This window comes from Arctopsyche grandis, unplaced genomic scaffold (genome assembly GCF_051622035.1).
Source record: "Arctopsyche grandis isolate Sample6627 unplaced genomic scaffold, ASM5162203v2 HiC_scaffold_149, whole genome shotgun sequence".
Lineage (NCBI taxonomy): Eukaryota > Metazoa > Arthropoda > Insecta > Trichoptera > Hydropsychidae > Arctopsyche > Arctopsyche grandis.
In genome coordinates this window covers 15,073-37,174 of record NW_027518477.1, presented here as the reverse complement: position 1 = coordinate 37,174, position 22,102 = coordinate 15,073, and the positions used below count along the sequence as shown (strand labels likewise).

At 28.7% G+C, this 22,102-nt stretch overlaps 1 protein-coding gene and 1 pseudogene across 1 annotated transcript; one reads left to right on the top strand and one right to left on the bottom strand.

The window, feature by feature from the left end:
• Positions 1-15,778: 15,778 nt before the first annotated feature.
• Positions 15,779-18,685, bottom strand: LOC143922013 (uncharacterized; annotated as a pseudogene).
• Positions 18,686-21,120: 2,435 nt separating this feature from the next.
• On the top strand, positions 21,121-21,432 carry LOC143922012 (uncharacterized). Its single transcript, XM_077445296.1, has one exon. The coding sequence runs from the start codon at positions 21,121-21,123 to the stop codon at positions 21,430-21,432; it is 312 nt and encodes a 103-aa protein (XP_077301422.1).
• The last annotated feature ends 670 nt before the right edge of the window (positions 21,433-22,102 follow it).

Here is a 22,102-nt window from a genome sequence, read left to right as displayed (position 1 = left end):
ATTATACTCAAGTGTAGTACATACTTAAACTAATTATAAATTAAAGCCAAATATAATCAAGAACACTGAGTTTTTATTAAATAATATTTGCTTAAATAGCTATAGCCAATCATTAGTATTAGAATTTTTAGTGGGGTTTGATAACATAATTTATTATAAGCTGAATATAATTGTTTAAAATTTTATAATTGTATATTAATATTGGAGCTAAACTGCACTTATAGCTAACAGGTCTATTTTGACTGCTCTGCTTAGATTTCTCTTTCAGACATTTCAATAGTAGATTTGGATAGGATTAATTAAAAGAAAAAAAATTGTAAGAAGTTATACAAAAAGTTAAAATTTGTTTAAATAGAAGTTTTACCTAAAGATAATTACAACAAGGGCATTAATTATTGGCTTATAAAGGTATAGTTTAATTATTTCCCATTAAAATTTTAATTAGCATTGCCATTTACCAAACTATAAGTTGCCTTATACATCTGTTAAGCTTTAAATTTAACCGATAATTCATAAGATAATCTCTGCCATGTTATAATTACTGTTACAGGGTGGATATTAAAAAAACACATAAAATTCTCATGTTTGGCCAAATATCTAATTTTTAATTAAAACCTACAAAAAACAAGGGCTTTTGAAACACAGCCTTGTAAAAAAACTGGTCCCAAATTCTAAAAAGAGTAATGGACGTTTTTAATTTGAAAAGGGCTTGTATAATTTATTTAATTAAAAAAAACAATACAATGGCCTGTTCAATTAATCTTTCAATCATTTTTTAAGTGTATTATGTTAATTACTTATTTAAAAGAAAAAGAAACTAAGTGCGCTTTTAAATGCATCTATCAATCATTGTTTTTAAAAGATGATATTCTTGATAAAAAATAACGAAAATTAGTTTCAAATGAAAATTAAATTTTTTAAAGAATTTATTAATGGTTTAACTCTTTTTCTTTGTAACCGCTGTCAAAAAAACAATCAACATATTCATTGATATTTTGTAAAATTAGTTTTTTGTTGCTTCCGGGGATTTCGTTTACAAATTTTTCAATATTTTCTATGCCGAATTTATGAATTTTTTTATTTTGTTTTAAATCATTAAAAAGATAAGGAAACATACATCGTTTTGTAGTTTCTAAATCACAACCAGAATTATAAAAATAATTAAAGTCTTTTTGTGTGGCACCCAATGTTTTGAACTCTTCTGGAATTTCTAATTTATTATTGTCTTTGTTTTTCTCATTAAAATTATCATGTGGCTTTAGAGATAAAATAAAATTCCCATTAATTTCAAAGATATTCTGTTCTATGACAGGTAATCCATGTACTTTCTCTAGTTCTCCTTTTCTTATTTCTATTTTTTCTTCAAAAAAATTTTTATACAACATTTACGTGTGTTTTTAAAATTGAAAAAAATAAAATGGGCAGAAGATGAGAAAAGTTCTGACGATTCCTTCAGAATATGTTTATCCAACCTCAGATAATAATGAGGGGGACTTAGTAGTTTATAAAGGTGATATGATTGTAAAATCTAATGAAACTAAATATATGGTGATTGAAATTCTAGGTGTTGGGACTTTTGGCCAAGTATTTAGATGTGTTAGTAATGAAGGTGAAGAAGTCGCTATTAAGGTGATAAAAGCCATTAATAAATATTTCCAATATGGTATGAATGAGGTTAGAATCTTAAGAAGATTGAAAGATAATGGACTTACAGAAAGATGTGCTATTCTTAGAGATGCATTTGTTTTTAAACAACATTTGTGTATTGTTTTAGAGGTTCTTGGGTTGAACCTCTATGAAGTAACAAAGGTTTTTAGATTTGTTGGATTGGGTTATAGTATTCTAAAGACATTTTTGCGCCAAGTTTTAGAAGGAATACAAGCATTACATAGTCAAGGCATCATACACTGTGATATAAAACCTGAAAATATTCTCATTGCTGATAGCTTGAGTTATAGAGTAAAAATTATTGATTTCGGATCATCTACAACCAAAACACTATCATCTGTGTTTTATATACAATCAAGATATTATAGAGCACCAGAAGTTATTTTAGGCATTCCTTATAGCTCTGCAATAGATATGTGGTCGTTTGGATGTCTAGCATTTGAACTATTTTGTGGTAGGCCTTTGTTTCCCGGAAAAAATAATAAAGATCAAATTTATAAAATTAACGAATTTTTTCCAAATGGGCTTCCTTCATTTATGTTAGAGCATGGAGAACACACAAATTTATATTTTGATGATGCAAGTACTCTTAAATCGAAAAGCAATCCAGATAAATTTACGCGAGATAAAATGATAAATAAAATTTTTGCAAAAGCTGGAAGTGAAGAAGATCGAAATGCTTTTGTAGATTTGCTGCTTAAATGTTTGATTCCTTCTTATCTTGAACGGGCACTTCCACATACATTATTACACCATCCATTCTTTAAACCTGCTGCAGCATCATTTGATTCCGTTGATACACATAGATTTGGTGCAAGGCCGGAAACTGATGAAAGTCAAATAAAGAACAGAAAAATGTCATTAGGAGAGTTAAGCTCTTCAAGATACACAGATGATACATATACAATCCAAAGAAAGGGCTCATTATTCGATCCTGAAAAGGAAAATAAATTCAACAGATAATTTAAATAATTACACACACTGGTGGAATTAATTAAGCAGATTTTGATGTTTAAAATAAAAAGCTGTATTTTGACTAATAATATTTAATAAATGCTCTTTATATGATTATCTTAGACTTAAAATATTATTAAGATTAATAAATTTGGTTAAAAATTAACTTGGATTTTAATATTCTATATCTTTAACAATTAATATTAATCAAATAAAGATATATTTAGATGATGCATATAATTGTATGATTACTTTTTAATTTAATATTTTCAATTGAGAGGGCGTGTTTTAAAAAAAAAATCAGATTTATTGAAAAGTGGTTGCCTACAGCAAAAAAAGAAGTTTCCTACAAAACTCTGAGGGCCCCTATAGCATCTCTATCCCTCTGCCGACAGTCGGCTAGAGGGCGTGTTTTAAATATAACAATATCAACTTAATACTCAACAACATAATAAGACCAATTAAATAACAAATAGTATGTAAAAGAACTCTTAATATGTAAATATGCAACTGTCTATCAGAGTTTAAAAGGTATATATATGATCTAAATTATCAAAGAGTATTTATAAAAACGAAAAATATATTGTTTATTGTATTTGCCTAATTTAGAATGGTGCTTTTGTGTGCCAACACAAGTATGCAAATAATCGATTTACTTAAAGTATAAAAATTTAATAAAAAGCGGGTTCTTAATATCACCCCGTAAATTTAATTTCAAATATTTTTTATGGTGAAAATGTAAGAAACCAGAATATCTTTACATACCACAAAGTATAATACTTGCCTTTTTAGTAATAGATTTTCAAGGTTTTTAATATAACTAGAAGAATAATTTTTCATAGATATTAGTTTAAATATAGCTTAAAATAGAAATCTGTTTTTTTTAAAAACATTTTAATCACTTTATTCTTGTTTCTGCTTAATATCTTGGATGTTAATTTCATCAGGTTTACTAATTAAGCTGCAATTTTTAGTTTCAATTACATTTTTAATTAAAACACCCTGTTTTATTTTATTATATTCATCAATCGACTCACTTAGTTGGGTTCCGGGAGATTTTTGAGTTTTTGTGTCATTTTTAATTAAAAATTTTTCTACAAAACTCACTATAAGCCAGAAAGAACAATAAAAATGCCCATAGAAATACACACTTTTCCAAACTTTGAGCAGTTTAGTAACATTTAATAAATAAAATGGCATCGAAAAATACATTATAAACATTACTGTTTGAACATGTCTCAAAATCTTAAATGGAATGGCTTTATTTGCTCTTTTGATTGAAGTTCTATAAAGTGCTATAGATAAAAAAAATATTATGTATCCTAGATTTATTCCGTGTAGTGCTGCAGATACTGTATATGTAACAGCTACGGCAGCAACCATAGATTTCTGTTTTAAAGGTTCAAAGAACAATGTTTTTAACCACAGACTAATAAACCTATTCCAACCTCTAGTAATTTCATCAACGGATTCTGGAAATTCAGTCTTAAAAAAATCAATATTTAAATATTCAGGAAAATTTTGTAAAGTAAAACAACAATGAGCGAAATTCCAAGCAAATAAAAACTTGGCCCTACTACAAACATTTTCCATATAAAGGGCAAATATTCTAAGCAACAGAAAATTATCTGTTGATATAATGTGATCTCTAAATGGAATCACTTTCTGCAAAGCATAAATAAATAGAAAACCAGCAGTTTTCATCATTTCCTGTTTAGGAAAATCTACTTTTATTGTCATATCACGTGCAATATAAATGTTATATGGCATAATTGGCCCAGTTATTAGGCCGGGTATGAAAAATATATAATTTAGTGATTTTTTAATATTTCTATCAAAATGTAGTACAAGATAGCCTATTTTTACAGTTAAAATCATAAGAATTCCTGAAATGTCAAAAGAACCGCCAATTCTTGGGTCTATCTGACTGCCAAAAGTCTTATATATGTATAAATTAAAAATATTTACTACTGTGAAGTGATAATGATTTAGATTAAGCTTCCATAACAAAATAATGTTAAATAAAACACTCATAAGGTAGTATAGCGTATTTTTAAGTCCAAAAGATATCCAGATAATAAACCCGGCCAAAATTGTATTTAATCTACAAGATCTGTTCTTTTGCGTGCTTGATATTAATATAAGTGCTAGCCCCAGGCCAAATCTTAGTTCGCTTGAAAGAACTATTTCTTTCATTTAAGGGGAGAAGATATTATAATTTAAAAAAGCAAACAAAAAAACATATTTAAGTGGATTATTGGAGGAATTGTGTAAGAAATGATATAAAATTAAACTAAATTAATCAATTAACTTTATATTTTAAAAAGAGGCAAATTACCCATTGGTATTTGAATATTAATAATCTTTAACACATAAATCAATATCTAAATAAATACACTGGATTTAATCAAATGTCTTATTTATTTGATCAATAAAAGTTTTATTATAGCTATTTAAGTGAAAAATATTTAAAAAATACCCCTGTTAAGATTATCCTCGATTATAAATCACAAATTAATTTATTATCTCAATTTCTTCGCGCTAACAATTTGTAGATGACAAATGAAAACTGGTATTACAATGGGCCATGCTAATTGCTTATTAATAAAAAACTATAATTGTTAAAAACGAGTAAACATGGGTGCTCGATTAGCAATTTTGCTTTAAATATTACAATTACGACAAAGTTTTTGAAAAAAATTGTTTCGAAGTTTGTTTAAATGTAATATATGAAAACATTTTTTTTTGGCGTTTGTTTTTATATAATATAGCTTATGATATTTCTGAAAAATCTATATGTTAATTAATAACATGAAGGGTGTTGCAAATTCTCACTTAACCAAACTCGATAGGTTTTGTAACGGCTATTAAAACCAAAACTATTTAACAAATATTCCTGTTATGATTATTTTCGACCCGTTTTTTATTGGTTTCGAGGTTGCTTTACTGTAGATCTGTGTATATTGTTGCTATATGACCACATATTTAGTATTTTCAATGACAATAGATTTTCAACTTAAAATAAACACTTATAAGTAGATTATAGCTATTTAATAAATAGCCTTGTTATGATTATCTTCAACTTATCATTTTTATTAAAGAAAGCATAATTTTAATAAAAGTTTTCATTTAATAAATCAACAAAAGAACAAAAAAATTATTGGCAAAAGCATTGAAAGTTATGATTTCTTATAAATTCACAGATTTTTAAAGTTTTTGAAAATTTTAAATTTTTTCTAGTATTTCATTACAATACCGCACCCCAAAATGAAGATTAACACATCTGAATTCTTTGTAGAAAATAAAATTTTAACTGCGACTGAGAATGAAGTTATCTATGAAATGCCCAGGGAAAGAATTCAAGAAGCATGGGACAAGCTTTCAGTTTTTTACACTGAGAAATCTTTAGAAGAAAATAAATCTGAGGTTATTGAAAATGAGTTTTACACTGATTTAGCGAATGCCAGGGTGGAGAATGAAACAGCGCTAAGTGCTTATGATTTGATTAATAAAGGGGTTATAAAGAAATATGAATGTCTAGAGTTTGCAGAAACAACATCAAATATTAAAAAACACATACTCACGGAATTACTTTCAATTTTAGAGCGTGGAATAGAAGAGCTTCTTGAAAATATTAAGGACGAAAGTAATTTTTATTCAGAAGTAAAAGATATTAATAGTGAAATAAGAATTTCTGATAGATCTGTACAAATAGCTACAACTCCATTAAAATATATAGATTTTGATGAATTCCGTAGATTGAAAGATAAAAAGGAGCAAGTTGGGTTGTTTTGCACGATAAAATTCAAGGATATCGAACTTTGTGGATTTCATTCAAGTGAAAGATTTCCTTCAATAATCGATTGCTCCGTTTTAGAGGGAGAATATGAAAATAATGGGATTTCTGTAGTTTTAAAAAGTGAATACAGTGATTTGAGAAATGAAATTTCCACTTCGGTTATTGAAGAGGTTTTCAGTGGAAAAGCGATAATAGAAATACTTCAATCTATCCCTGTACTGCTTTCACTATATTTTACCGACCGGTTAACTGCTAATTGTACAAAAAAAGTGCTAATTGAAACGGATAATACAAAGGAAATCGATGGAATCTCGTCAACTTATTATGTTTTAACGGAAAATTTTGTTTTAAAAGTTGTGCGAGGAGCTGATGTGAATTTTTTTTACAATGGTGAATTAATTAAAATTTCTAAAAAACTGTAAAATAATTAAAAATACAAAAAAAGGGTTATTTAGTTGATTAGGCAAACAAGTTTACCAAATTCCGGCATAAATGGATTTTCATATGAGTTTATCTCTTTAATGGAAATGCTACTTAGTTAATTACTGGAGTTAATCAAATAATTTTGTGTAACTTTTATTTAAGTTCTTGAATTTTGCAATTTTATTTTTTCACGCTGATTATTGAAATGCCTCTTATAATTAATCTGCGTAGATTTCATTTTAAAATAGTTTAGAGACTAAAAATCAGCCGTATTAATAAAATTCATGTTTGGGGTTGCATTTCAGCATTCAGTGAATCTTAATGTGCTAGTTTCGTTAAATATCATTTTCTCACTTCTTTTTATTTAACAGATGCTCCTTCCTTAAGAATAGAAGAAAAAATTACCCTATGATGAAAAAACAGAGTTACTTAACAGCATCCCCTCTGGGACTCTCTTTTTATAAGCATCTTTATGCTGATCAATTCAACTATGAAGAATTCAAGAAGAATGTTTTTGCTAGATTGAAAATATTAAGAAAAGTTGAAAATAATATTTTTGACTTTAATTCAATAAAAACACAGGGAGAAGATAATATTACGCATTTTTGCTTAAAACTTGTATCCGCACAAACAAGGTGGTCGATAAGATGGTTTATAACACAAGAAACACAACTTTTAAAGTACAGATTATTACAAAATATTGAAGAATCAAAAAAGTTTTTTAATAAAGAAATTTGGCCACATTTAAATATCCAAGAATATTTAAACGGCAATACAACTTATGACATTTCATATTTAAACAATGAAAAGCTAAATGACAAGACAATGTTTCATTTTACATGTTGCTCAGATATTCTTTCTAAAAGAACACATAAAATACATGGAGGGTTTTTTACCCAATCTGATGATATTATTATTTCATTTATGGTAGATCTGTTCAGAAAAACGCTCTCTAAATCAATGGATGAATTATATGTTAAGGTTTCAACCGATTCTGATGAAAGATTGATAAAATTGAACAAAGAACTGTTTAGCACACCAGATATGTCAAGTGAGGCACCTGTGGGAGATATTTTACAAAACACGACATTTTTTCCATTGTGTATTAAAGGTATAATGGAAAAGTTAAAAAAACAAAATCATTTAAAATATACTGATAGGCAGATACTCTGCCTATTTTTTAAAGATATTGGGTTTTCATTAAATGACAGTATAACATTTTTTAAATCCCATTTTAATTGTACCCCTGATAGATTTAATAAAGAGTATCTTTATAGTATAAGGCATAATTATGGGCTAGAAGGTAAACGTGCAAATTATCTAAGTTTTCCTTGCACTAGAATAATTGGCTGTTCAAACGAAGCAGGATGTTTTGGTTGTCCCTTTGTAAATAATAATGATTTTGTCAAATTAAATTCTGATATTGAGGATCTAAAAATGGACGCTATTAAATGCTGCTCGCAGGTTGGTGCTAAACTTATAAATATGGAGCCAAGTAAAATTCATGTTAGTCCTGCTGAATATTTTAAAATATTTTCAAAAGAAAAAATAAAATAAATATATGTGAGCATTTAAATTTATGTGTATTTATTTAATTTAGAAGGTTAATCCTTCTTGTATTAAAAAAAATGTGTGTGCATTTATTTATTTAAAATGAAAACATTTATTTAAATTTACAAGGTGAACGTAAACACCATAATTATTTAATAACTTGTGTTGAAATGTAGATCAACATGCAATTCGGTTGTTTTCTTAACTAAAACTATTTTGATCCAAATATTATTATAAAATAAGCCGGGTTTTATTTAACTCTGATTTATATAGTTGTATTCCAGCTATTTAAACTAATACTAATTAATAAATACCCTTGTAACGATTATCTTTGACTGTTTATATTAACTTGTTTTGATTTTGTAGAAAAACTGCCCAACAGATTTTTAAACAAAACTAATTGTAAATTGGTTTTCTTATTTCGATATTTGTGAACATTTTGTTAATAATGTTTTTTATTTTAAAAAAATTTATTCGGGTTTTGAGTAATTTGATTGCTAATTATATTATTACTTACATGGTTATGTCTATTACTTACACTTCATCCATTTTTAAGTGCTATTATAGATTGCTAATTATATTATTACTTACATGGTTATGTCTATTGACAGTATGGTACTGTCTAAAATTATAACGCCAGCTCAAGGTCAATGGGACACTTAGTCCTAAGGCTAGCCGACTGTCGTCAGAGGGATAGAGATGCTATAGGGGCCCCCAGAGTTTTGTAGGAAACTTGTTTTTTTGCTGTAGGCAACCACTTTTCAATAAATCCGATTTTTTTTTGGTTATGTCTATTACTTACACTTCATCCATTTTTTTGTGCTATTAAAGATTGCTAATTAATATTGCCATCACTAATTATTGTGAACTTATTGACTTGATCAAGAGAAAAAAACGTGAATGCACACAGCAAAGTTTTTTTAATTTAAAAAATTGAAAGTCAATTTTTACAAAAATACCTGTCAGCTCGAATTAATTGGACTAAATGAAGAAACGAAGTAAATATTGAAATAAACAACAGATGCGCGCAAGAAGAAGGTTAAGATGTAAGGCAGGCAAAAAAGTACTTTTGGATATTTAGAAAAGTATTGCTATTTAAATCATAATTTACTAGATAAGGGGTATAAAAGAGTATTATGGCAACAAAGACGTTGAATAATTAGTAAAATAAAATGTAGAAGAGCCTTTCTTGTGAAAATGTGTGACTTATAATAAAAGTAGAACAAACTTTAAACCTGAAATAAATAATATCTTTATGTTACACTTGCAGATAAGATAGACGAGGCACTGAAAGTAATCTTGGGGATTCACAGACATAAAAGATAATGCCTTCTTAAACCTAAAAGAAATAATATTTTTTAAAACAGATAAGATGGAAGGAGTACGGGCGGGTCCGTGGATTTTAAAACCTGAAATAAATAATTTTTTTGTTTTTTTACGTTTTTAATATTTAAATTGGTAATTTAACGAAGCATCTAAAAGATATAAATAAATCTTTACTTTTAAAAATATAAAAAAAACCTTTCTCAAAAAACGTATATTTAAAGCAGTTGAGAAAAAAGATTGAAATAAGTATTTATTTCTAAACTGGGGGCGAACCTTGCCCATTTTTTAATTTCGAATAAGCTGTATTTGCTACCTCATACAGACAACACATAAATTCTTTTACCGCGTCTGTTATTTCTTCGAGCTGCATAATTTCCTCTTCGGGGGTATTGAGAATTCTAAGTTTAGCTTGACCACCTTGAAGATATTCTCTAGGGCTAAATATATCTTCTATCTTTTCAAACAAAATTGAAGAAAACCCTTTCAAAACTGACATCTCCAGTTCTTTTCTGGATAATTCTTTTGTAACTTCGTTTTTCCATTGTTCCATAAAATCTTCATTTTCAAAGTCAATCTTGAGTCTTGGAGAATTTTGGCCAAAATAAAATAAAATTATAAAATTTATGATACCATTTTCTTTAGATTCCAACGTTAAATAAAATCGAATTCATTATCCACTCCTGGGTTCATAAAGAAAGGCATTGTAAAATAATAAAACATCCAATCAAATATCCAGTAGAACACAAAATCTTGGTCTAATTCTGTATCATGACAATAAGAATCCACCTTTCTGAGTTTATAGGAAGGAGCAGTCATGTGTTTTTTGAAATCAGATTTTAAAAATTGATCAAAGACATTGGAGAGTTTATAGATAGAATCTAAAATCAAATCAAAAAAACAAAAATGTCTGGCTATAGAAATGTTAGGACCAACTAATAAAGAAATGTAATTGTTGAGCAAATCAAATTTTTTGTCCTTTTCTAATAAATTAAGAATTTTTTTATTGTATTTAAAAACATTTTGTAATGTCTGTTAATGTCACTCGTGCTATCAAATTTGCCTACATGACGAGGGTTATTTTCGAGATAAGTAACCAATTCTTTCTCAGACCTAACAGGTTTTTCTGTTCCAGGTGTGATTTTTTTATTAGTTGGAATGTTCTTATTGCCCCTACAAAGTTTAACAAAGAGATCTACTAGTTTTTTGACGGAAACAAAGTTTTGTAATTGGTCATCTCTGATACCCGGCTCCTTACTTCTTGCAAGTTCTTTAGCATTCTCTCTTGTTTTTTGATCACTACTTTGAAGTTTTTCCAGCCATTGTTTTCTTTCTCTTTTAAGCATTTGGCAAACCCTAATTAAATCATATCTGTAATACAGAAGAGTTTTAGATACGTTTAAAAGTAATTTTGTAAATTTAATCTCAAAATTTGGCTCAGGAGATGGAGCAGCTCGCTTTGATTCAAACTTTTGGGGGCTTGACTTCCTAGTACTTGGAAAGCATAAGGATAAACTAAAGGTCTATTGACACTACATTGTTCTCTGGGATCGGGACTAGACAATCGTTCAAAGGAAGTTGACAAATCTTCTTCATCAGGTCTGTATCTCCCTTGATCTCCAGTTTGCTGTGAACTTGAGTAATATGAGCTTGTACTTGGAAGTATCTCACTTGATCTCCACTTTGTTGTGAACTTGAGAAATATGAACTTGTACTTGAGAAGCATCTCGCTTGATCTCCAGTTTGCTGTGAACTTGAGAAATATGGGCTTGCATTTGGCATCAAACTAATATTTTCAGAATCAAAATTATGTCCTTCTTCAGGATTGTAAAACGTAAATGATGATATTGCTTCTGCTTCTGGTGTGTTCCATCTATCAGCTGAACGTCTTGATTCTATGTTTGGGTCATTAGCTCCACTATCATCGAGACTAGCTAAAACAAAATTCCCCGTATTAGGACTTAAGTTACTTGCTTCAAAACTTTGTAAATTTAAATTCTCAATATCCCCAGAGACATTAGAAAAACTATCAAAACAATCTAAACAATCTAAATCCACTTCTCCGTAAACTGGATCAACCACAATACTTCTTTGGGCTTGGTTGGAAGTTGTATTCCCGTTGCCTCTGCCACGGGTACCTTCATTTGTGGGTTTTCGCATATTACTGCTACTACTACCGAATTCCAAGAAATATAAATTTAAAGCACAGAAAGTGTTAATTCTACTCATGGGGGGCTTGGGCCAAAACCTATTTATATTAAAAGAAAATGTATTAATTAATTCGCAATAAAAGTTAATTAACACAATGATAGGTTAATTAAGTGCATTAATTTTTTAATTTCCACTTTTAGGAGTAATCAAACTTATTAATTAAAAGCATTGGTTATTTTCAAATTGTTTGCTTTCAGAAATAATATAGCGCACTAATTAGTTAATTTTCAATTTTTCTACTTTCTAGAGTAATATAGTGCACTAATTAATTAATTTAGTAGTAATTTGTTTATAATTAAACAAATTAGTATAAGCAATAAATATATTACTCAAGAACAAATATGTTTGTACATAAATCATAATATTTTGCAGCGATTAGAAAAAAAACAATTTTGAATTATTTTTACAAGATTTTTATAGTTTGGTAATTAGCTTTCTTTATAAATTCATTACTTGCTATTTTTTAATAAGAAAATTAACCAATTTTTAGTTGATAGAGTCAGAGACATTAGTTTTATAAAATTTTAATAAATCATCTAAAAATAAAAAAAAGCGAATTTATTAAAAACTGCGCCGACTAAATATTGTAGAAGTATTATTATTTGTCTATGTTATAAAGTTTTGGTTTTGGCATTTTAAAATAATTTTTTTTAATTAAATAAATTATTGACATATATAGAGCGAGCCAAATATGGTAACATGTAACAGCACTAATTAACTTTATGTTTTGGCTGTTAATATGCTTTGTTAAGCCAAAAGTACAAACGATTTTTTGATTAAATTTTATCTAAACATGTAAAAAACATTTAGTAATATATTAAGTAAGAGATTAAGGTAAGCATGGGTATTTAGTATTATATATATCCAACTTATTATATATTTGATAAACAGACTTCTAAATCTTAAAATAAAGTTTAACGGATTATATTTCAATGTTTTATCATTAGATCGCAGGTTTTAAACTGAATATCATTACGTTTAAACTTAAACGGGAAGAAATAATTTCAAGTTTTTATGAAAATTCACAGATCCAGTCAAGGCAAGCATCCAATCTTTAATACTACATAATACACATGAAGGTGTTTTACGCAATTACTGATAGAAATGTGAAGATACAATGGCAGAAAGTAGCATCGTAGCAGAAGCTAAAAAAGGCCTGTTAGCTAATGGGGTAGAAAGAGGCCATTTATAATATGCTATTAGCTGATAGTAAACAAGTTTACTTCTCCTCATATTTTTTTTGCTTCCATAATTTTAATTAAATGATTCTTATTGTCTTCAGGTCTTCATACAATAAAAAAAAAAAAAAAAATGTTCGGATTTATTTAAGCTGTAGTTGTTAATACTTTGTTAGTTTTCTTCGTGTGTTTCTCTGTAATCCGGTCGGGGAACCGCATTGCTGCGTAAACCCCCCACGGCCCTTATGCCAGCTTAATCCCTCTGCCGACGGTCGGCTAGCCTTAGGACTAAGTGTCCCATTGACCCTGAGCTGGCGTTATAATTAGAGACAGTACCATACTGTCTTAGTCTTTTTATAGTGGGGTTATTACGACTAGCGTCCACTTTTGTAACGGCGTCCCGGTTAATGTTCTTTTACCTACCAAAGCGAGGCTCGAACCCGGGCAGTTCGGGAGTGAATCAGCAAGCCGACCACTAGCCCAACGCCGCTATCTTCATACAATAACATACATTATTACATTTAAGAAAATTATAAAATTAAATACAGCATAATTAAGCTACGAGTAAATGTATTTGTTTTACATCATCAAATTACATATTAGATTCCTATAGACCGTATGAAATAATTTTGAAAATTTAATTTTAATTTGTCAAAAAAATTATATTACAAACAAATTAAAAATTTAATTAGCAAATTTGGTGTTGATTTTTTTGATTTTGTGTCAAAAATCAACCAGGCTGTCATCCATTAATTAAAATTTATATCAAAAGTTAGAAGTGCTTGGCATTTTAATATAAATTGTTAAAACTTGTGTCCAAAGAATGAATTTTAAGCGGGGTTTTTGAATTTCATAATTTTAGTACTTTTAGACGTTTAATACCCGATTTCTAAGTATTTAACTAGATTGAAAGCCTAGTTGGTAATTTGAGCTAGCTACATCTAATTTTTTAGCAACTTTAAAATTTAAATCTTTCATAGATAACAAAAAAAAAGATGTTGATTTAATTGATTCCTTTCGAACTTATAAAATTATAACTTTTTAGGTTCGGTTATATTAAATAATCTATTGATTTTTTTTTTGGAAAAAAGTAATTGGGAAGTGAAACAATATCTTATTTGGGATCTACTAGTTCATTTTTAGAGAGTTCTGGTGAAACCTGGGCAAATTAAACAGGTTAGTAGCTTAAGCTCAAAAGATCCTTACTCATTAAGTAGAGGCATTTCAAATTAAAGCCATAAATGTATAATATTTTATCAAGAAATTTATAAAAAGGCAACTAAGGATGCAATTAAACAGGTTAGTAGCTTAAGTCAAAAGATCCTTACTCATTAAGTAGAGGCATTTCAAATTAAAGCCGTAAATGTATAATATTTTATCAAGAAATTTATAAAAAGGCAACTAAGGATGCAATTAAAAAGTTTTGCAGCAAGCCAAAAGGAACTAGCGTTCGATTTCTATAAAATAGTTTTTTCTGTAATAATTTAGAGTGGCGCCTCTGAAAAATATTTGAATTTTTCAGTTTTTGTAATCAATCAAATAATGCCGACCTCTAGTTTACTTAAAGATATCAAACAAAAACATTTTTTTTAATGCACTTGTTTTAATAATTTGTAATATTATTAAAAAGTGGTTGTTATTTGGCAAATAGTTTTTTTGTGCTCGAACAAAGCTTTCTCCTTGGGTAGTGGCGGGAACAATAACTCCCATGGCAGTAGAAAGCCTACGTAAGCATAGCGCAGGGGTCTGTAGAGATCCCAAGACAGTATGGTACTGTCTCTAATTATAACGCCAGCTCAAGGTCAATGGGACACTTAGTCCTAAGGCTAGCCGACTGTCGGCAGAGGGATTAAGCTGGCATAAGGGCCGTGGGGGTTTACGCAGCAATGCGGTTCCCCGATCGGGTTACTGAGAAACACATGAAGAAAACTAACAAGTATTAACAACTACAGCTTAAATAAATCCGAACATTTTTTTTGTGCTCGAATAAATGCCTTCCCCCTCAAATATTTTTTCCTAATTTGTTGTGCTGCTTCGGGCTTTTTTTCACATTTTATATATTGATAGAAACTTAGATAAACAATTCATTGCACTTGGTGGTGAAATTTCAGAAGAGTTGGATATTTTAATTGCTAAGAATACATCATTTTATAGAATTCAATATAAAATTATAATTAAGTAATTAAAACGATCTAAAAAAATATTAAAACCCCAAAAGAGTCTTTGATTAAACTCTGCATTGTATAATGATTATATTTGTTAAAAGTAATTAATAAGATAGTGGTAATTAACTTTAACAATATTGAGTAATTTTTTTCACAAAAAAACGAAGTGCTATTTTAAAAATCAACGGACTTGATTTTGATCATATAGAAAACATTTTAGACTCTTGAGAATTCAATTAAACAAATACATTAGCTTCAGAAAATAGGATTTAAAGATTTTTGTTACCACATAAAAAAGTGCAGAAAATTACATGTTAAACAAATTACTGTTGCTTAATAGCACAACTACTTGCAGTATTCTGTAGAGGTGAAATTGCTAAGATAAATAAATTTATTACAAACCTAAATTACTTAAAGTGTGAACAATTATATTCATAGATGTTTATTTAATTAAAAAGAAAATATAAAACATTAATTCTTTTTTAAATAGTTTACTAAAATTTAATTTACCAAGACAATCCTTTTAATTTATCCAGTTTATCTTTAATTGAGCCAATTTCATTTTTAACTTTTGTCCTCTTGTAAAAAATCGGGCAAACCCTATTTACACAAAGAACTTCATTAATTATACTTTCTTGGCATCTTTGGCACTCAGCCCAGCAAGAACTGAAAGTATTTGTTTTTTCATTTAAATTAGTTTGAAGCGCCAAAAACAATTTGGGGAACTCTGCTCTACAAGCAACACATAAAATAGTTCCTGCTTTCTTACAACCTATACATTCATCGGTTTTTTGTACAAATAGATTCATTGGACCTTGCATAGTTACCCCCCTTTTTATGACTTTAGTATGCTCCCCGTGAAACAACGAAGAAACGTTGTCCATAATAGGTTCAAATAAACGCTGTACTGGCTTAGTTAATTGCTGTTCAAGATAATATTCTTTATCAAGAGGTAAATTATTCTCCAACACGTAAACAGGATCTTCACTTTTTTCATACGCAGCCATCTTTTTATCACCCTTGACAATAACGTAGGGTATTCTGTCGCCGATACCAACAGCAATTCCTCTTTTCTTAAGTTTTTCAGCAAGTTCTGTATGAGCCTGTTTTGTCGTGTAGTTATTTTTAGTTACTGTTTTTGAAATTACAAGTTGACTAAGATCTATTTTGTCAATGTATAAATCTCGCACCATGTTTTTTACAATGTTTTTAGCGCCTTCTAAATCCTTTTCTAACAAAATTTTATTTAACGAGCCTTCAATTACAGTTTTTACTAATTCACAATTATCCCTTCTGACAGTTTCAATTCCTTTAGTATCAATGTTATCTGGTTTATCAGGATTGGTGTAAATTAATCCTGCATACCTTTTTTTATTAATTAAAAGATATGGGTTATAAACTTTTTCAAATTCAAGAGATACGGGTTTTTCAAATCGATCAGAAACAAATTGACTGACCATCTTTGAAATCTCAAATACTTTATGCAGATCTTTTTCAAAAAAATTTATCATTACAGAATCTGTATCTCCATAAATAACCTGGGAATCATGGGTGAACCCTGCTTTTTTGCAAAAATTTTCTTCTATCAAATTTTTCGTCAGTATTATCATTTCTCTACCAAAAGCCGTTGTACTGGAAGATATTGGAATACAAGGAAGACTTCCTCCAGCAGCACCAGTAAACCCATACAATGAATTGGCACAGGATTTAAGTGCATTCTGCCTTCCGTTTAAACTCTTTTTAATCAGGGGATCTTTTTCTAATTTAAGTAATCTTTTTGCTTCCTTTCTAGAGGCTAATAGATTTTTTAAAATTCGAGGTAGAATGCCTTCTCTTGTTTCATGATTACAGAAAAAATCACCTGTAGGTGATGCAATCCCACCAATTTTATTATATTGCTCTTTGGTAAGAAGTGTAGTATAACACAAATTTTTACCAATCATAATAGAAGGATACAAAGAAGAGAAATCAAGAACAGTTATTGGATCACTGTAAAACCCTTTAATAGGGCTCATTACAAATCCACCCTCATATGGTTCATCAACAGATGTAGCATTATTATCAGGAATTAAATAGCCTAAAGAACCGGCCACTCTATAAATTTGAGCGAGAACTTTTATCGCAGCACCCCTCGTAGAAAAAAAATCTATAGGTACACCTGTAGCTCGAGAAAGTTCTGAATAATTAATTAAAATATTTAACTTATCAAATATAAGCATCGGAAGATATGTATCTTTTAGACAATAAGATGCTATACGAGCTCTAGTCTCTTTTGTGCCCATTTGAAGCCCATATAAAGATTCAGGGGGAACATCTTCTTTCTGCTCACCTAAAAAGTGTACAGAAACTGAATTTAAAGAATAACTCCTTAGTTTATAATCTCGTCGTATAATATGTAAAAGGTCAAAAATAAGTCGCCCTTCAATTGTTATTTCTTTAGAATCAAATCTTCCAAAATTGTTTGAACTTTGCTGCTTGCTAACTACTTTGCATATTTTGTCACCCCGCCCAAAACTACCAAAATTTTTCAATTTTAATGTTTCAGCCCTGTCCAACAAATATGGGAAATCAAACCCTTTTATGTTATAACCAATAACAATATCTGGATTCATTTCTATAAAGTAATTTTTCCAAGCTAAAAGAAGGTCTCTTTCATCATCAAACCAGAAAACATTGGCATCTGCAATAGGCGCTGTTTCTTTTAGGCAAAAAATAGTTCTAACTTGATCTTCTTTACTGAATGTTCCAAAAGTATTTCCGATTTGAATTACGGGATCCTTTGTGGCATCTGGGAATGAGGAAGTTACACTACAACATTCAATATCAAAACTGAGAATTGTGAGAGGAAGAATCTTAGCGTATTCCCCGATACTTGGCAATGCCTCTATTGAACTAACATCTGTAGAAATTTCTCTAGAATGACCTTCAAGCTCTTCAAAATTTTTAATTTTAATATAACACATGCCAGTTAAGTTTAGATCATTCATAAATCTTAAAATAAATGGAAAAGTACTTTCATAAGTAATAAACCGTATTTTACGTTTATCTATTATTAATCCATCTTCGAACATTAATTTAGCGGCGCGAAAGCAACCAGGGGTGCTAAAATACACTTTATAAAATGTAGAAGGCTCTGAACAATATCCATAGAGTCCTGTTTTAACCACTTTCTCTATTCCTAAACATTGTGCTTGTTTAAAAGTATTGCGGATACTTTTTTCTAGTTCAATTGGATCAATAATTTCACATGGTGGCTTTATAAAAAAATAAGGAATAAATCCTTTTACAAACACTTTTATAGGCTTAGCATCAATAGTGTTTCCCCATAACGTAATTATGGGCAAATTTCTTTCAAGACTGAGATTGCTCTGATTAAAATCAATGTGGGTTTGAAGTATAACCAATTCATCCATTAGGGCAAATTTAATAAAGAAAAAAATAAGTAATTTTTTTATTTAAAAACTAAAGATATAAATGTATTTGAAAAATAAAGATACAAATATTAATAAATAGATTAAACATGGATTTTTATTATAAAATATCACATTTCTAATATTCGACAAACATGTATTTCTTGATAGCGTTTTATCGATTTTGAAATTACGGAGTTTTTCTATTCATTTTTAATTTTTCACAAGAACATTTCTAAAGCTAAAAAGAGACAAAAATTTCAAATAAAATAAAATTTGAGGCAGGTTTTATTTGTTTCCAAGTTGTAATTGTCTCTTAGTGTGAGGCCCATAGTAACCTGGTTTCCACCGGATCTTTGTAGACTTCTATTAAGATCCCTTTTAGGAATTCCACCTTCTAAGGTAGCCGTGCGAAACACACAAAACGATATTTTGCAGTATAAAAGAAAGTATTTATGCTTGTATTTGAAACTTACAAGTCTTTTCTCTATAATTATCCGAACAAATACATTTAAAAGTAATATTTTATAAACATTTTGAAGGAACAGGCACAATATGTAATCTTAAAATTTACTAATAATGTATTGTTATATCTGCTTTACCGTAGAAACAAAGAAAGGCACAATATGTAATCTTTAAATTACTGTTAATTTATTTATATATCTGCTTTACCTTAGAAACAAAGAAAGGCACAATATGTAATCTTAAAAATTACTTATAATGTATTTATATATCTGTTTAACACACAAAATCTAAAAATTTTAAGCAAGAAATCTACAAATTAGAAAAAAGAAAATAAGTATATTATTGTTGATTTATTTTTCATACCATGGCTGTGTTTAAATATCTTGAATATTTAATTTTATAAATTAATACAATATCTCTTGGTAAAAGTGTTACTCTTTTAGCATGTACAGCACACCTATAGGCATCTTCTATAAGCCCAGTAAGAAAGTTTTCGGCGGCTTCTTGGAAAATTACGAGAGCGGCAGATTGAAATCTTAACTCATCGCTAAAAGAAACTAAATGTCTTACAAGTCTTTGAAATGGTCGTTTTCTTATAAGAAGATCACTAGATTTTTGATATTTTCTAATTTCTCTGAGTGCAATTGAGCCTGGCTTAAACTTAGCTTTCCCTTGAGACAAACTCCCAGGGATTTTTTTATTTGCATTACTAGAAAGGGTCTTTGCTGGTCTTTTACCACCTGTTTTTACTTCTAACGTTTTAACTCTTGACATGGGGTAAAGATACAAATTGTTTAAGTAGTTTTTGGCGGGAATTTTGCGCGCGTTTTTCTAAATTAAAGAATTGGCAATATTTTACATTTAACAAATATATTAGAAATTTAATATTATAATAAAATTTGAATGAGATTAAAAAGTTGGCAACCCTAATGAGGAAAATAGGCATAAAAGGGGGTATTAATTAAATATTATTAAGTCAAATAATTATAAATCAGAAGTAAATTATAAAAAGTGTTTTAAAATATCATTTTATTTAAACATGAAAGAAGCTCAGGCCCAGCACTTTATTATTTAAAAGCTGTAATTTTTTATTTTTAAGTTTCTACTTTTAAAATCTAATAAATCTTGATTTAATACACAAAACCAAATCAATTTTGTTAGCTTTATAATATTTAACAATGACATTTTTTAAGACTTTTAATGTTATTTATTTGTATATGCAATGTTTTTTAAAACGTAAAAAAGGCGGCAAAATTAATTTTTAAACATTAAAAAAGAGAAGAGAATTTTGAATGAAAAAATAAATCATAAATCCCTATCTTTTCAAAATCAAAGTTTTTATTAAAATCCAATATTGTCTTCGACTCTAATTTATTATATTTCTAGAAAAATTAATAAATCAAATAAATCTTTTTATTAAATATTTAAACACTGTAATGCCTACTGTCTTGTGCCATCGAAGATGGCGTAAGCTCTTCATTATTAAAGTATTTAGTCATTAAGGGTATTTATTTAAATAATATTAATAGAGGATAACACAACACCTACAATTTATTATAAAAATACATAGTAATATTTGTTTTAGATTTCAATTTATTAAGTGTTATCAAAACTATCAGTGCATTTTATAACAGTCTATCAATAATCTTTACAAACCTGATTGCAATAGTATTGCATACTTATCTAAAGTACTTATATCATCTTTCTAAAACAGAAATGTTTTCAATAAATCATTTCCCGCCTTTTTTGTTCTTAGTGTAATAAATTTTTTTTAAAAAAGGTCAAAACTACATTATCTTATATATGATGACACCTTCGTGTGCTTATTGTGGTAATTTTAAAAATTTCTAGAAAATTGTGTTGTTGTCTTTTTTGCAATAATAAAGGCTGTTTTGATAGATTCCCTCTCAAAAAGGTGTTTCCCGCCCAATTTGCCCTCCACAAACTATAAATTTGGAAAGTTATTTTACCCCATGTCTGGAAATGCAAGAGGTGGAAAGAGCGCAAAAGGAGGAGCCAAATCGGCTGCAAAAAGGCACAGAAAACAAACAGCAAATTCAAATAAAATAAGTGGACCAGCTATTAGAAGACTTGCTAGAAGGGCAGGTGTCCCAAGAGTAGGAGCTGGTTGCTTCCCTGAAGTACAGAATGCAGCTGTAAATTACCTCACAGATCTTTTAGATTGCTGCAGAATTTATTGCACACATAGCAAGAGAAAGACAATAAATTGTCAAGATGTAATTTATGCCCTTAAAAGATTAGGAACCAAATACATGGGATTCTAAACAAATAAAGTGTTATTGATTCATTCATTTTTTTAATTTTGTTTATATTAACATAATTTTTTTATTTGAGGCGGGTGTATTTGTTTATCACCTTATAATTGCACAGAAGTATTGTGTAAATTTTATATCCTGGTAATTAACAAGCCTTTGTTGATTTAATCTATGAATACTCACTTTCAGGCTTTCTTGGGCCTATTTTCACCCAAATCTTGTGTGCTACCCAAAAGAGTCTTATTTATATATTTTAAGAATTTGAAGTAGGCATGTGTATTTATTATTATAAGTTGGATATATATATTATACTTAAATAAATACCCATGTTTACCACAAACTCTTACTTTATATAGATGTCGAACGTATATTAACATAACATTGTTTATAATAAAAATTTTACGCAAAAATTTAAAAAATAAAAAAAAAGGGTTTACGGCAACAATTAGATTTAAGTAACCAATAAAATTTTTTACTATCATTTATTATGGTTGGATTTTATATCTGTTTAACGCCGAATTTAAAAAATAAATACTGTGCTGCTCGAGTTCATTTTTAGAATTTATGGCAAAAATAACTCTGCTTTAGTCAATATTATTTAATCAATAAATACCGTGCTGCTCGAGTTCATTTTTAGAATTTATGGCAAAAATAACTCTGCTTTAGTCAATTTTATTAA